This window comes from Sycon ciliatum, chromosome 11 (assembly GCF_964019385.1).
Source record: "Sycon ciliatum chromosome 11, ocSycCili1.1, whole genome shotgun sequence".
Classification (NCBI taxonomy): domain Eukaryota; kingdom Metazoa; phylum Porifera; class Calcarea; order Leucosolenida; family Sycettidae; genus Sycon; species Sycon ciliatum.
Genome location: NC_088653.1, coordinates 18730432 through 18747931, shown reverse-complemented (window position 1 = coordinate 18747931; position 17500 = coordinate 18730432). Strand labels below are relative to the sequence as shown.

The 17500-nt window shown below is 47.2% G+C and overlaps 1 protein-coding gene across 1 annotated transcript in view; it reads left to right on the top strand.

Moving 5' to 3' along the window:
* The window catches only part of LOC135827432 (uncharacterized), a gene marked incomplete at its 3' end in the record, with an annotated part of 42318 nt that overhangs the window by 18693 nt on the left and 6125 nt on the right, over window positions 1–17500 (top strand). The window contains 5 exon segments of the mRNA XM_065339931.1: window positions 5298–5366; window positions 12996–13067; window positions 14656–14727; window positions 15925–15996; window positions 16417–16488. Of these exon segments, the coding sequence (XP_065196003.1) occupies window positions 5298–5366; window positions 12996–13067; window positions 14656–14727; window positions 15925–15996; window positions 16417–16488 (357 nt within the window).

The following is a 17500-nucleotide window of genomic DNA, read 5'->3' as shown; positions in this document are numbered from 1 at the left end:
CACTTACAGTCTTAGGCATGCTCTCCCTTATAGGCCATTCACACGACGTGTAAACACATGCACGTGTGTGACCAAGATAACACTGGCAAACCGTGATCCAGTTCACACGGTGCTGGGCAAACTTTGCAACCGTCAATGTATCCATAGTGACCTCCTGAAAATGCCGGGAAATGTTCAATTTTGAATTTTCCCTTGTTCAAGCACTGCATTTGCAGTACGCACTTTCAACAACCGACACTTTTCCAGGCGCGCAAAGATAATCGCGAGCAAAACGGCCTCGGCCAAGATAAAAAATCAGTTGCACTCGTGTGTCCAAGTGTATCGTATCCGAGTAAATATCCTTGGAAACGGTACGATAAAAGTAAGTTTGCCCGTCGTGTGAATGGCCTATTAGTGGTGTATATGTATCACTAGACACCCTTAGCAAACAACGGTAACGCTATTTTTTACGGTATTCGTACCTTGATCACCCAAATAGCATTGAAGCTGCAGCGTATAAACGTTATGGGGGCTGATTTATCGTTGTGACCAACGGTACGTGTTTTAGCCAAATATTGCATAGTCCGTACGCATTTCACCTTGTATCGCGTATATGGTGACAAAAATGGTTGTACCCCGCGAAATCAAAGCTATTCTCGTGGCAACAGCGTACTAAAAATAGCGTGCATCTTGCTAAAGGTTGAACCCAAATCACGGTATTTTCCCCCTTACGATAATACCGTTACAACATAACGTTGTTTGCTAAGGGTGTCTATTATTGCACGATTAAAGAGGTCAATATATTTCATATATTGACCGATCATGAGGGCAATAATAGAGTTATCACGACATGGCACACCTAACCTGTTTTAGCTGTGTTTATAGGAAGAAAGAAATACTATTGTAATAGTACATAGTATGTACATATGCCGTTCACATTGGACATTACTTCTCTATAAACAGAAGTTTTCGGTTGTCACTTGTAGTATGTTCCCCAAGTTCTTTGACTGAGAATCTGACAGTTTGGGTTCGAATCCCAGCATTTGGCTTCAGATTTTTCTTCTTTCAGTTCTGATTTTTTTCTAAGTTGAGGAGAAAGTTCTACTAAAGTTCACGACAGGCACTTGCACGTTTTACAGGGAGTGACATACGAGAAAAGTGACTGTGTGGATTCACACAGCTGCACTCGACGACAGGCATGTTTGCATTTTGAATGCTTCACCGACCAGTAGCCATGGGTATTTCAAATTTTCAAAACACGCATACAATAATTATCATGTTCTAAAGAGCCGCGGCTGTGTGGTGAACATTTGTTCATGAGTACAGGGAGCCCAAATGACCCACCAGCCAATATACCCGAGAAAAATGACTGCTACTCGGTTCAACCAGGGTTGTATCATGTGATTTTAAGGCCCTTGGTGTGCAATTTTTAGGAGATGAAGAATACTCGAATATTCGATCGGAGAAAAATCAGAGTACTCGAACTCGGGATCTCAGTGCCAACTTTCACCCCTAGTGTAAATGTACTCGTGCACGCCACGATTAGGCCCTTATCACACTGCGTTCGAAAGTCGCGTTTGCGTCTGCGTTTTCTTCGGTTTTTGACGGTCGCCTAGGAAATGCCATCACGTGACGTTATCACGAGCACGTTGGTTTCCAGACGCACAGACGCAGACGCAAACCAGGAGGAGAGGGGGGGGGGGGGGTAGTCAAAACTGAATCGCGTAAACGCAGATCGGACTTTCTTTATCGCAGCACTTCCTGCATTGTTTTTGAGTGTTTTTTTTTCAAGTGATTCTCAAGTGTGCTTTTCAAATCTTCATTTTCATCTAGTTGCTGAGGCCGGCGAGGGTACTTCTACTACATGACATTGTACTGATTGATTGATTTTGGATTTGGGAGGCATGGAGCTGACGCGAGCTCGTGGCTGAGGTTGCGCTGACTAGTTGGCAACGGCTAGCCTAGCTGGACGATGTGCCTCAACAACGGAACTGCCACCCCAACACAGGCAACGCAACGGCTGCAGTCTTCCCATCGACTCCCATTCCCCCAGCACCACTGACAAAGGACATAGGAGCAGAAACAGAACACTTCTCGATCTCAGGAAAATAATTAATTCAACATCCACGGCCACCTAGTACCTGGAGATCGATTCCCCACATTTTTGTATTTTCCCGCGAGCAAAGATTTTGACGCAAACGCTGAAAATCACAAGTATAGTATGATATCAAGTCTTGCGTTTTCCAGTCTCAAACGCAAACGCAGACGCAAACGCGACTCAAACAAACGCAGTGTGATAACGGCCTTATCGTGAAAGTGGGCCCCCAGCTCGCTTGCACTTTTCCGCCACTTTCAGCCACTTTTCTCGTTCACAGGTAAAATACCATAGCAACTTTCTGGTGCACGTGGATTTGCCTGTCGTGTGAATACCCCATAAGTGGTCAATAATAAGTGGTCAATATAAGCGGTCAATATATGCGGTCAATATATGCTGATATTTGACCGCTTAGGCCGTCATCACACTACGTTCTCCGACTCCCGTTTACGTCTACCTCTATGGTGAAAAAACAAAAACGGGTGGTCATGTCATCAGACAGGCACAGTTCTTGACGCGTACACGCAGTCAGGTTTTTCGAGAAATTTGAACTCACGTACATCGGAGTGCAGGGTCGCTCGGAAAAAGGCTGGGGGAGATACGCACGTTCATACAAAAAGTCGTATACCCCCCACCCCCCCCCCCCCCCCCATACCACGTCTACGTCTCCCGTTTCCTCTGCTCCCGTTTTCACCCCGTATACGGATCATCATGACAACCGACCAAAAACTCCTCACGTGGACGTAGACGCAGCGCTTTGTACCATGGTGTGATGACAGCCTTAGAGATCACAAGTTCCTGTGGTGGTCAATAATAAGAGAGTGATAAATCTCCATATACACTGCCACCAAAACCAGCGTCCATGCGGCCATGTGGCCAAGTTGCATGGCAACGGCATGAACTCGACCAAAACGTCGCGGCCACGTTTCAAATCGTGACCGCGACCTCCGGAGGGGGGTTCCATGACTTGGTGGCAACATGATCATAGACGTGAAGCGTATTTGTGTACAACCTGGCCTGAAGTATTGTTCAATTTCTCAAATTCCGGTGTGTTGATTCATGAAACTCGGCGGTTGTCGATGTCATCCTCAACATTTGCACATTTAATTTTGTAGTTGCGGTCCTGCACGCACGCACCACCATATACATACATGTATGCATTCTTTGCCCTTTTTGGACGATGTCAATTTTGTTTTTGTAGTTGCTTCGTTGTCAGTTGATCGGGTCAGCGACCAATTTCTACAGTGTACTCGTTCAATACGATCGCAGCTTGGTCTGGCCTTTCGGTTTGGGAAATCATCTTTCTCTACTTTTCTGCGATGATGGAATGCCATACCTCAAGACATTTCAGTTACATGTCATTGGAAAATACAGTTCTCATCTCGGCAACAGACAAAAGAAACCAATTCCGGAATTTCCACTGCACTGGCACTTGCTCTGACCACGAGGTCAGGAAAGCGAAAGCGCTTGGATGTCAGTGGCAGCCCCTCAAGAGTCCAAACCTACTATATACATGATTGTATGAATTATTTTCGTCGACTTCAAGAATACGAGCCACGAGGCACTTCCTCCAACATGCAACATGCGAAGAATTACATCCAAAACGGGCCACAACTTTATTAGGAAACGCACGAACTCTTTTGGACACGAACTGCAATTCGTAAAGTTTGTGTGACAACTTCACGTCTACGCCTGTACGAGGCCTAGTGTGAGCACGACTGCCACGTTTCTGCGTTTTGGTGACGCATGAACGCGTGCTCATGGTCGCAGTGTGAGCGCGCCCTAAGGGAAATTAGCAGTAGTTGTCGGCGAGGAACATTAGGAGGTCACACACGGTGAATATGTAGAGATATAACTATATTATAACAAAGGGACCTCGTGTATATCGAGATATATACACTCGGTTCCTTGTTATAATCTATACGCATATCTAGTATACAGCACCATAGCTAGTGCATGGTGTCAAGAATACATGAAGACCAGAGTGTGCAGCTCGGATGGGTTGCTGTCACGGCGGAATTCCATGATTACATCGTTTTAGTGATGTAGTGCGTACAGGCAGGATTCAAGCAGGTCTCTTTCTGCACCACTGCAGCTCAGTTGTACGCACTACGCCACTTCCCGCCTCAAACCTGCGCCAAATATGATGTTATCGCGGAATTCCGCCGTGACAGACACCCATAGTAGAAAATGCCCCAAGCCGCACACTCTGGTTTTCATGTACTCTTGATGGTGTACATTCAAAAGAAAAACTGTGCATCGAAGCCCAAAATCTGGGTTATCAGCATTAGTAAATTAATATTCACGTTGGGCAGAGGAGGCAACCGTTGGTGTCCATGCTTCGCTGGGTTATTGTACTCAGACTTCAGCAGTGGTGCAAAGAGCGGAACGACGCGTCTTCTCAGCTTGAGGCGATCGATGCGGTCTGGTGTAAGCGCATAGAACACTGCTCGCAGTTGCGGAACAAGCGATTTACCAACGCTGACCTCGAGGCCATTTCTGAATCCCAGCTTCGACGTATGCAGCCGGTTCACAAGCATGATGACTGGCACAATCGTACACTCACTGACCTCTGTACATGTGCATGCTCGATATTTTTTATATTTTTCCGAAAAAATCAAAACATATGCGTGGAAGACGCGAAACATGGATAAAACATGTTGGCCTTCTGAGGGAAATTGATTAAAATGTGGATCTGGCACTTCTGTAAAACTAAGGCCATGGTAAAAAATACCTTTGATTCTCAAGTACGCGCGCATCGATTTTTGGCGGCGCACCGACGATTTTTTTTATTTCTATGCATGCATATGCGTGCATGAAAACGGTCAATGCGAAAGGCATGAATCCGGGAGTAGTAAAATACCGGTATTTTTCTACTCCCTGGCCTGAATAATAAAATAATTATAAATTAATTATGAACCTGTGACGTACACATGTGTGACCCTATCTTTGGAAAGAAAAAAATTGTGGGAATTAAAATCGCTCGCTCGCACCGATTTTCACAGGCTCATGACCTGAGAATCAACTTTATTTTTTACCATGGCCTAATTGTGACTGTTGTTTGCACTCGCTGCATCTTTGTGTGTGTGTGTGTGTGTGTGTATGTGTGCGTGTGCGTGCGCGTGTGCGCGTGTGTGCGTGCGCATGTGTGCATTTGTGTGTGCATGTGCATGTGTGCATATGCATGTGTGAACGTGTGATTGTGTCATTTGTTGCTCTTCAGGGTAGCTAAGGGAACTATTAATGAGTTTCCCAGTGGCGCTCTGGCTCGCCTGCCAGCATTGGAAAAAATGTACGTACATTGCAGGGCGTAGTTTAGTCTATGCTTTACGATATGAGTGTGACCTCCCCCCCCCCCCCCCTCCCCCCCCCCTCCCCCCCTCCCCCCCCCCCCCACACACACACACACAGCGGGAAAAGCGACCGACCTCCAAAATCCGCGAAGGGAGCCAACCACCTGGAAGAAGTCGTCTTCAATCAAATCTTTGCACTTTGCCTTGCACAGGCTTGGATCAAATTTCAAGAGAAGGTGGGTTTCTTCAACGGTATTGTCGATCCTGGAGCGGACCAGGGATCAATTTTTGAGTTACTCTCGGTAGAGAAGGAGCAAAAATAAACTTCGAATTACGAGTAGAGCAACTCCATCTCACTTCGAAATAAGCGCTCGAAGGACATAGTCACTGTACTGTAAACTGCTCTTCTGTACGAAGGCAGAGTTCGAATTATCCAGCGGCCGCACTTTTCGTACTTCGAATTATGCATTCGATTTTGACTTGCAGAAGATCGGTACGACGAAAAAGTTTGAATTACACGGAATGTTCGAATTATACCGTACTCGAATTAAAGGGAATCTACCTGTACTACTACTACTACTGCTGCTGCTGCTGCTGCTGCTGCTGCTGCTGCTGCTGCTGCTACTACTACTACTACTACTCAAAATCTTTATTTGAAAAAGTTATAAATATGGAAAAGGAACAAAAACGAAAAAGAGATTCAAAGCAAAACAATGATGAAGGCAATTCAAAATCAATAATCAGAGAAGCTAGCGAGAAAACAAGAAAAGAACATAATTGTAACTCCAAGGCACGAAACAGGGATTACAATGAAGAGGGCATTCGTAATAGAAAAACAAAACAAAACTAAAAAACTAAAACTAAAAAAACATATCTGGAGATCTTTTGCAAACTGAGCAAGACATTTAAACACGCGACAGTACACGACATTCATGAACAAAATTTGCAGAGCGCTTAGTACGATAGGATGCTCTGCAGCCACGCAAACAAGTGATACACCAACGAAGGAGACAAAACGATAAGCGGCAGCGCAAATGACTCATCACAACAGAGTACGAAAGATCGATATTCTTCTCGAGAATCAGGCTAACCAGATATTTCAAAAATATGGTGCATTCCTTCCCAGCCATGCCATTTGTCGCGAACACCAGCGGAGTGAAACTCCCTCTATCAACTGTATTGATCCTCTCGCTCTCCTTCGTTACGCTCCAATTGACTCGTGACTTTGGAACACGACAGCAGGCTGGCCCTAGGGTGCGTCACCCGGATGTCGAAGAAGGCCTCCTGCTGCCGCGTCCAAAAACCACGAGCCCGTATATCAACACGAGCCTCAACGGAGCGATTCGCCGTCACGCCCTGGAGCTGCTCCTCCTGATATGGAAGGAGCTTCGGCTCGACCTCCACATCTTGAACAACTCCACACATTACATCTGCTAGGAGATCCCGGACCTCATTGTGTCTGGCGGATGGATACCCTCCGCAAGGGCAGGTCATCGCATGGTCCACCGTCATTGCCTCGCCGCACACACAATTTGGGGAAAAGGCCATCCAGCTGCAAGCCGTAACGAATGGCGATAGCGTCTCTGAAATCCGAGCGATTCAATACCGTACCATTGGCAACTCCTGGCGATGACGTGAGCCAGGATGAGACTCCTTTGCTGGCACCACTGCAAATGTTTACCAGAAACCGTTGGCTTTCAGACAAACTGTCCTTGATGTTGTTGAGAGCCTGTTGTTCTTGACGAACTCTGTTCTTGCGGGTATTCTGCAGGCGCCTGCGACACTCCGTGACTGCATTGCTGATGAGGCTGCGAGCTCCGTGAGATGGCGCTGTCACAGGAGGTCGTGGCGGCGGCCAATCATCACCATCCTCCTCACCTGCATCCTCTCCAACACCGTATGATTGCGTGTTGGGAGAAGCCGCCGACGATTCGGCAGGAGGCGATGCAACATGAAGGCTTTGAGACCCATCTAGGCTTTGAGACCTAGATGATGCTGCAGGCTGTTCCTGTAATTGAGGCACACACAATTCGACGATGGGACGCACCGTGTGCTCGCACTCTATGTGCGCGACCCCGCAAGAATCTGAGATCTTGGGGATACCTAACCCACCCATTCGACAAGGCAGTGAAATTAAACATCGCAGCGGGTCATCATCTTGCAAAATCATGTCGGAGACTGCGGGCAACAATTTTTCCCGAATGGCCTGATCCAGCTTCGCAAACTGTGTAGCCGCCCTTAGACAGTATCGCCAACGAGAAATTATGCTGCGCACGAGTACAGTGTATGCCGCATGGGGCTGGGTGACAGCAAGCTCCGCAAGGCGATCGACCTCTGCAGCCCACTTGTCAACCCTCTCCCGGATGAATGATTCGCGGAATTCATCCGATCCCAGCGCGCCGCCAAGGTATCTGCAGCCCTCTGTCATGATGCTGATTCCCGTGCCAGAAAAGATACGGCGGGCCTCATCCGCACGTGCCTCCTTTACAAGAAGGACGGTCTTTGATGCATTGGGGTAGTATCCATATTCTGGGCCGATTTCACTAAGTGTGGACCAATAGTCGAATACATTGCTCACAGTACCAGCAGCCGAATCATCGTCCGCATACCAGATCTGTGCTGTGTTGGGACATTGAGTGGATAGAGAATTAATGAGAGGCATGATCGCTACCGCATAGATCGCCATTGCTAAAGGGTCCCCTTGGCATGTTCCCTCGCGTGAAAGAATCTCGCCGCCACCTGTCACAAACAGGCGGGAGGGACTTTTGTACGTGTTTTTAAAGGCTTGGCCTAGAGCAGGGCAAAGAATGGGGACGTTATGCAGTGCTGCCTCTCTGTTTAATGAGTTAAATGCATTGGATGCATCAACAAGCAATAATTATGGCGTCAGTGCTGTCAAGATTGAACAGACTATCCATGGCATGCACCGAGGCCTCGCAAGCAGAGGGCACGCCAATGCACAGCTGTCGTGGTGCAGTGGTGTCCCTAACGTCGCTTTCGATAATTTTCATGATCGCGCGACACATAATGCACCTGAACCCAACGGCTATAGGTCTCACCCCTGGGGATTTGTCCAAAGGGATTAGGCGAGCCGCGGTAAGAGCCTCAGTGCACGAAGGGTCTATATTCTCAGTGCAAAGGCAAACGCGCGGAGGCAGCAAGCGCGGAGGACGAATTGTTAGACGCCGACCCATAACATGTCAGCATGCGGATCCACCCCTCAGCGTCTATACCGGAGGGACCAGCAGAGCCGCTCATTGATCTGCTGGTGGTTTTTATTAGTTGTGACGTTATTCGATCAAAGAAAATCGGATTCGCTGGAACTGCCCCATCAGGCTGCAGAATTTCCTTCGCAGCCAATTGGGGAACAGGGTGCTTCTCCAGAAGTACGTCTCGGACTGTCTTGTCCTCCGACACGCAGTCCTCCATCCTCAGGACCCGACCCACTCCGCCTGACTGCACCATACGGGAGGCCGCTTGAATGCGCCCGGAGAAAACCAGTCGGCTAAACATGGTGTCATCCAAGCCCGTAGCGTTGCGTCCTTTACTGCTTTGTGGTCTGAGATGTGCCTGGATGCATCTACCTTCATCTAGAAGGTCATCGAAGTCACCAGCTAACCACATTCCCAGTCGTCCTTTTAGATGGGTGGCGTTTTCTGCTGAACGGCTCTCGGGATGTGGCCGCTGGAGAAGCAGCTGACTGGCCACCACGACAGCAGTCCAGGACACGGCCCTTAGTGAGGAGCCAGTGGCAAAGCCAGCTACGAGCCTTGCTAGCTCACCAACGAATGCTGCTCCGGCCGATCCAAATGGTACCATAAAAACATTTGCCTTCCAGTGGACGCATTCATCGTACACAATGCCCAGTGTGTTCTTCAGATTATCAATGCCACCTGTCCGGAGACTCTCCACTGCATTGCTCAGGGTAGGATGTTGCTCCATAGGGATGGAGTCCGCAGATGCAGACGACGGTGCTGACTGTGGGGTTGGGTGTTGTCTTGATTGACGCTGCTGGACTAGTCCAGTAGCTGAACCAGTATATCTTGACTGGGACTCGGGCTGTGCGGTTGAATGTTGCTGTGGCTGAGGCTGTTGGGTACCGGTAGCGGATGAACTTGTCAATGTCGACTGTTGTGCACCCCGTTGACTTGGCGATTGGGAAAGCTGAGGTCTTGTCTCGGTCATTGATGTAGCAGAGACCTGTGATTGCGAGTGATCTAGTGAAGCAAGGAGATCGACGTCAGCTTCATCAGGGCAGTAACTGGCCATGGGTTGATGAGGACGGCAGTGTCTGCTGCGGACGGCCAACCAACAACTTGGTTGTACAACTTATGTACAACTTATGTACAACTTGTCATGTTGTACATACCCAGCATGTTTTAAACAAACGGCAAAAAAGAAAGCACATGTATGGCCTCAGGGGCCATCCGTAAATACCAATATTTATTTAGAAATGAGAACTAGTCATTTCTCTTCAACACCCCCCCCCCCTCCCTCCTTGAGAAACAAACAAATACAGATGGTACATGGTATTGATATTTTTTTCTTTTTTTTTACGTGCTCGCACGTACAAACTGTACATTGATATTTTTCGAGAAACAAACAGGCGCTCACCCCCCCCCCCCCCCCCCCCAAATGACTAGTTTTTGTTCCTAAGGGGCCGTCCGGGTTACCGATTGTTTTTAACCCTTTAAGAGCCGCCCCATACTTGAATGCGTCGTAAACGACGCATTCAAATGCAAAACTTCAAAAGATCGTAACTCAGTCCAATCTCGCTCAAATCCAGTGATCGAAATATCCAGGGCGAAGAGCAAACTCTCGCCTGTCGGGAGAAACAATCCGTGAAGCGCTGCGAGCAACGGTTCCTGAGATAAATCACTCGTAAGTTGAGCCGCGATCGCGGCAATTTCAAAAGCGCGCAGTGCGACTTTAGTATTGAGAACTTTGAGACTTTTCGTCACGCTGGTTTACTCGAATCTGCACGGGTTTAACTGTTGATATTGTCAAGAGTACACAGCGAAAAAATTGGAACTCCACGATCGAGTAAAATGAAATATCTGGAGCGGGACGCAATTGGGCGCATTTGGGGCATTTTTCGTACTGTCGCTGCGATCTAGCGCTGGATAGATGGTGTGCTGGCTATCATGATCGACCTCATTCTCTTCCTCTCGCGGAGACCTTTCCAGGAAGCCCTAGATTGTTAGGATTGAGTGAGTAGAACTGAAGCTATGATTCCGGGAACACGAAACAATGCAGAATTTTGAAATTTTCCTGTGGCTCTTAAAGGGTTAACCCTCTCACTACCAATTTCAAATATAGATCCACGTGGATCGATGCAATAGGCGATCACTCAATATTTCGTCACACGCGCAAATATTGTCGGATTATTACAAGTGAGGGCTCTACGTCTTCACAAAGACCTTGACTATCGACTACAACTATCGCTTTCACTCCTTGGTGCATAATTGGCACACGACGAAGCTCGAAGCTAGTGCACGATCAAAAATGAGCACTCAAACATTTCGAGTCACCGTCACGCTGAGAATAACTCTGATATCTTCTCGCTCACCTATGCGTTTTGGGGCTGGAAATCCTTCGGGTTTTAGGTATTTTGACAAGAACTTCGCCTGGTTTCTAAGACGCACGATTTTACAAATCAGTGAGCCACTCGTGACAGATCGCGCTGCGCATATTTGTTTGAGTTTGAAAACGTCTTCTTCATCACGACGCGGCACACACAAATGACGCTCGGTGTTGTAGTTTCTACGAGTGCGTAGCTGCCATCATTAGCTATCCAGAGAGTGGTTGTTTGTGAGAAATGGCCAAAGGAGAGCAGAGATATAACAAAAGTCGTATTTTTGTCGACTGTGAATTGACTCGAAAATAATGAGTAGTGAAAGGATTAAAATTTTTTAGTATTTTTCAGCCCCCACCCACCCACCCGCCTTTTCTGCAGGTAAAGAAAATTCCAATAGACACCCAAAAGTAACTGGGTATTCTCCATCTGCATTCAATAATTATTTTCAAAACGAAACTCCATCAATCCCACCCACCCCCAAACGAAATATTTTAGTTCGTTGGGGGGGGGGGGGGGGAGGGGGCTTGGGCCGTGTTCGTCTCGTCTTTGTGAAAAAAATATCGAAGTTTATCTATGGACGGGCACTGTGCAAACATGAACATGTAGATTATGACCTACACAAAGTGAAAGTCAACCTCGTGAATACACTACATAGCCAGGGCAAGGCTGTGCGACCGTGGTAACGTAAACCTAGGTTTATGGTGAATTTAGAGTTGCAGCTGGTACATGGTCACGTTTCATGAGGACATTGCACTTCTTTAAAAAATATCGATCCTCTGCATAAACATGTGTATGTTCGTTTTGAGGGGGGAGGAAGGGGAAAGAGGGGGAGAAATGAACAAATATCGTCTTGAAAAAACATCGATATTTACGGACGGCCCCTAAATAACTATCTGCCGTATTATCTCTAATATAAGGGGCCGTCCGGGGTTACCGATTGTCTTTGCAAAACGAAAAGTTTTAGTATTTTTCAGCCCCCACCCACCCACCCATCTTTTCTGCAGGTAAAACGAACTCCAATAAAATATTGATGTCAATTTTCGACACCCAGAAGTAACTGGACATTCTCCATCTACATTCAATAATTATTTTCAAAACGAAACTCCATCAAACCCACGCACCGCCAAACGAAAACATTTCTTTTTGAAAATATTATTGGTAACCTTGGACGGCCCCTAAGCACGGTCCTTTATTTTTCAATGTACCTCCACCCCGTGCTATTATTGGAGACGTTCCTTTATTGGAGACTGTTCCATTATTATTTCAACCTCATTTCAGAGGCTTGTTGCCATGCCAAATTCATGTCAGACACACACATTTCAGGGTTTTTTCGCCGGTACAGATAATGAATTTACACCGTGTGCTTAAGTTATAATGGAGACTGAGCACTTTATTTTTTGAATGCCGCCCCAAGGTGTTCTATTATTGGAGACGTGCTATTATTGGAGACTGTGCTTATATTAGAGATAATACGGTATATAAATAAATTAAATATGAGCAGAGCCAAGCAAAAAGGTTGCTTAGGCATAATTTTTGGAATATTCTTTTTTCATGCCCTTCCATCATGGAAATTTCGGTGCCCATCTGAAATGTGTATGTGCCATAAATAAGTATACATTGCGCACATGTCACACACAGCATGCCTGGTATCAATGACACTAAGGATTTGAAGACCTGCCCAAACTCCAAAAAACATGGGACACCAAGTGGAGACAAAGCTTAACAGGTGTGAAAGCAATACAAGAAGAACGAGCACTTGTGTTCTAATTAGAAGATCCAAGAAAGAAGAAAGAATTGATCTATGTATCTCATCTCATTTCATCACGCAACACGAATTTTCATACCCTTCATGTTGTGCATGAGTTCATTCCTCTCTGACATGTTCTCCCTTCGCCGTCACTCACACTCGCCATGGTTACTTAACAGTTCCCTACTCGTTGCACGTACACTGCAGGTCTCAAACTGTCAGATCACAGATTTCTCTCACGAGACGGAATGTCACTGAAATGAGCATTATGCTCTCTCTCTCCTTCTCCTTTGTTTACTACAGGTCTCTGGAGGGCGCTGGTCTAAGAACTCTTTCCACATATCACTTCTCCGGATTGAGTAAACTGGAAAAACTGTAAGACTCGTTTTGGACGCTAGCCATATGCAGCGCTCATGTATAATGCACCTGTGATCATTTCATGTATGGTATGCTCCAGTTGCTGCTGCTGCTGCTTCGAATCTTTATTCTCACGATAGCCAGTGCTGGTGAGATCAGGGAGGCAAGCCACTGGCTGCATTCGATTATGCACTTGAATTGATTCATGAATCCATTCGCATGCATTCAAGTCGTTCGATTTTCACGTCATGAGCCCTGGAATCGATTCAGAATCCATTCACCCTATTCACATGGGGTGATGTGAATAGCCCGAATCGATTCATGAATCGATTCCTGAATCGATTCGCGGGCATCATCGAATGCACTCACTGAATGCATTTGCCATCGGGTCTGAGGTGGGCCAATTTTGCAAACAGTCCTTGGTGCCCCACCCGGTGCCCTTCTTGTGCATGGGGCTAACTGACTGTTGCGTGCCTCCACTCTTGCGAGATGGTGCAACGTTCGAAGGAGATGTTGCTATGGATGGCGCAAGTGAACTGGCTGCCTCTTTCAGTATGCGGGTTGATATGCCATCACAACCTGGGCTCTTTCACGGGTCGAGGTTAGACGGTAGCTTTGAAACTTCTGGGGCTGTAGTTTCAAGTGTAGTGGAACCAGGTGTATTGGGGGTGAGGAAATGAATGGTGGCGAGTTATTCGAGCTTTGGGGCATGTACTAGTATCGGAAACATTGCTTTTTACTAGTCCTAGTTACCTTGAACCTGAAGATTTGAGTACTTTTCACTTTTCAGGCCTTCATTCAGCACCTGTCTCTAATGAATAAGTTATGAGACCACTCTTTTCAAGTCGTAGATATTCCTGTTGTCATTGGTGTTACTGCTGCTGTTGTTGTTGCTGCTGCTGTTGTTGTTGCTGTTGTTGCTGCTGCTGCTGTTGCTGTTGTTGCTGCTGCTGTTGTTGCTGCTGCTGCTGCTGCTGCTGCTGCTGCTGCTGGTGCTGCTGCGGTTGTTGCCACTGCTGTTGTTGCTGCTGCTGCTGTTGTTGCCACTGTTGTTGCTGCTGCTGCTGTTGCTGCATCTGTTGTTGCTGCTGCTGTTGTTGTTGCTGCTGTTGTTGTTGCTGCTGTTGCTGCTGCTGCTGTTGTTGCTGCTCCTGTTGCTGCGGCTGCTGCTGTTGCTGCGGCTGCTGCTGTTGCTGCGGCTGCTGCTGTTGCTGCGGCTGCTGCTGTTGCTGCGGTTGTTGCCACTGCTGTTGTTATTGCTGCTGTTGCTGTTGCCACTGCTGTTGTTGCTGCTGCGGCTGTTGCTGCCACTGCTGTTGTTGCTACGGCTGTTTTTGCTGCTGCTGCTCACTGTTGTTGCTGTTGTTGCCACTGTTGTTGCTGCCACTGCTGCTGTTTCTGTTGTTGCCGCTGATGCCGTTGCTATTTCCATTACTGTGGACATTGTTGTTATTGCTGTTGTCATTGCCATTGCTGTTGTCATTGCCATTGCTGTTGTCATTGGTGGTGTTATTGTGTTGGTTGCGGATGTTGGTGTATGTATGTGTGTGCATGTGTGCGTGTGTATGCGCTTGTGTGTGTGTGTACTGCGGTGCTCTTCAAACAGAACGATTACATCCAACAGAATCGCTACACTTGAAAATAGGCTTTTCAGTTACGCGATAAACCTCAAAGCTGTGTAAGTGGACTACGTTCAGGGCTGCCAACTCGCCTCAATATTTGGTGCGTTTTTTGCCCTCCCCCCCCCCCCCCCCCCACACACAGGGTCTAAAGGCAGAATTATGGCTATTGCTTTGGTGCGGGTCATCCACCGTTAAAGGCTGTACAAACTAGGGCTGAACATACCCAAACTGAGGCAAACAAGATACAGCGGAACTCGCTTAGTACGTCAGGCCCGGAGCCAGCTCCTGAAAGGTGGTACGGCCCGAGGGCCGATGGCCGATCATTGCCCTATACAGCTGTACCCTATACAGCTGTACCCTATACAGCTGTACCCAGTTGCAGTGAATGTACCTTGGTTTTAGATAAACCTGGTTTTTGTTCAAACATGGTGTTGGTTAACAGCATGTAACAAGGTTGAGGACACCGTGTTGGGTCAGAACCGGGGTTCAGATGGTCTCAACAGACTGGGGCTCTACCAACCGTGGATGGTTGTAGAAAGGTCACTGTTTCCGAACACGGTGTCCTCCACCTTGTTTCATGCTGTCAAACCAACAACATGTACCTTGGTTGTATGAACCTCTACTCCAGCCTTTCTATGCTACATTGTATCCGGTTGTTTCAGCCCGGGGCACACATACCCGCTGGCAACAGATTGCAATCTTACGCTCATATCTCGGTTAGCCGGACATGGAAGCTACAGGCACTTTGGTCTATCCGGCACCCTTTGGACAAGTTTCAGTGGTAATACTACTACTCTTTCAGTGGTAATACTACTCTTTCAGTGGTAATACTACTACGCTTTCAGTGGTAATACTACTACTCTTTCAGTGGTAATACTACTACTCTTTCAGTGGTAATACTACTACTCTTTCAGTGGTAATACTACTACTCTTTCAGTGGTAATACTACTACTCTTTTGTAACTTTTTTGTGGAAATAGTGACGCCATAATGCCATATCTATGGCCTTTCCCCATCAAGATGTATATAATTTGGAGTTACGGACATTTCAAAGTATCGAGCAGTGCCCGATCCCGGACCGCCCGGATAACCGAGGTATAGTACTGTCAGGTAGCGCTGAAGAACGGCCAGGCTAGAATTTCACCAATTTTTAAGAACGGTGCGGGCAGGATTTTGTAAGAAGGTAATCTAGGCGAGATTCTGGAATTTCCTTTGCCTCAATCCCACTATTTTTGTTCTTGCTTTGGTTTGCAGGACTCTGAATTCCAACAGAATCAAGGAAATCAAACCTTATGCCTTCCAAGGCCTTAGTCACCTCACCCATATGTAAGTACAGTGACGGAAAGTGCAATCCGACTCCAGGAACGATGCGCTTGGACTAGACCGACACAACACGCAAGCACACCGCCCTCGACGCCGGATGGGGTAGCAGTGTATGCATGCATATCTACAACTCGCTCTTTCTCTACTGCACCCATGCAGTATCTTGCAGTTTCAGCATGAACAGCGGGGAAGGTCAACATCACAACGTTACGTATGTAGGCACTAGTGGTACACATGCATGTGCAAGATAAGACAGTGACTGGCATAGCTGTGATCTGCCTGCTTCTGTCCCTACTCTCTCCATCTCCCTGTCTCTTTCTCCCTGCCCCATTCCCCCCCCCCCCCTCTCTCTCTCTCTCTCTCTCTCTCTCTCTCTCTCCTGAGACATTCTCTTACTATTGGAGTACTTGCTTCTATGTCCAGGGAACTCAAACATAATTTGATTTCAAGCCTCGACGCAGCGACCTTTGCCGGCTTAAGCAGCATTCAGTACATGTGAGTACATCTAGATCTGGTGTTGTGTGTTGTACCATCACTAATGCTATGCCGATGGTAAGATCTTTTAACAAAGCCACATCTGTTGTGTCTTAAAAGACACAACGGGTCTATCTGGCTTTGCCCTGACACCTCCAAATATGGGAACTGCATCAACCTGGCAGTACCCTTTCGACCACCGCTCTAGTCAAGGAGATCGGCTTTCCAATCAAGCAAAATCAGCCTCGGAAAAATTCCATGGTTCGCATGAGACTCAGGCTGTGGTCATTTGGACGGATCCAGACCCCTAGGATGCACTGGAGTCGCGGTGATCCATTGGTCGAATCTGACATCCAGATCCGTCGGATTTGTACCGTAGTAACGCACATATAGACGCATATGCCTGTATTCGGATATAAGCGCACTCTCACTTATACTGTAAACGCCATTATTCTAACGAGGCGCATATATAATGATTTCCCCAAATTGACTGGTTTACGTGTACCAAAAGGAACGATTCTGTCTCATTCTCAACGCTCAATAGGACAGTACAGTCGTCCCTCTCTAATCCGGCACCTTTTGTTACGGCATTTTCTGCTGGATTAACGAGGGTGCTGGATTAAGAAATCCTGCCCTTTGACCCGGCCCTACCCAATTACATGCATGTATCATACGTCAAAACGCAGGGTTTTTCCGTGTCGACCCCAGTATTTGGTGCACGGCTTTATATTCTCAACTTTTCTCCAGGAATATACACAGTGATAAAGTAAAACAGAGAACATGTTCACATGTATACGTACTCTTGCACACACAAGCACAGTCGATTTACGACTCGTAGTAGTAGTAGTAGTAGTAGTAGTAGTTGGCGACATACCTGTCCAGGCGTCACACCGATATCCCGTACTCCATCCTCATCAACCGGTTGCGGGTACGCATCTCATTTTGCTTACTTCGGTGGGCCGTCACCTGTTTCCGCGGGTGCCGGGCCTCGTATCAGCGGCGTCGCCAGTCGTCTTTCCTGGTGGAGTGCCGG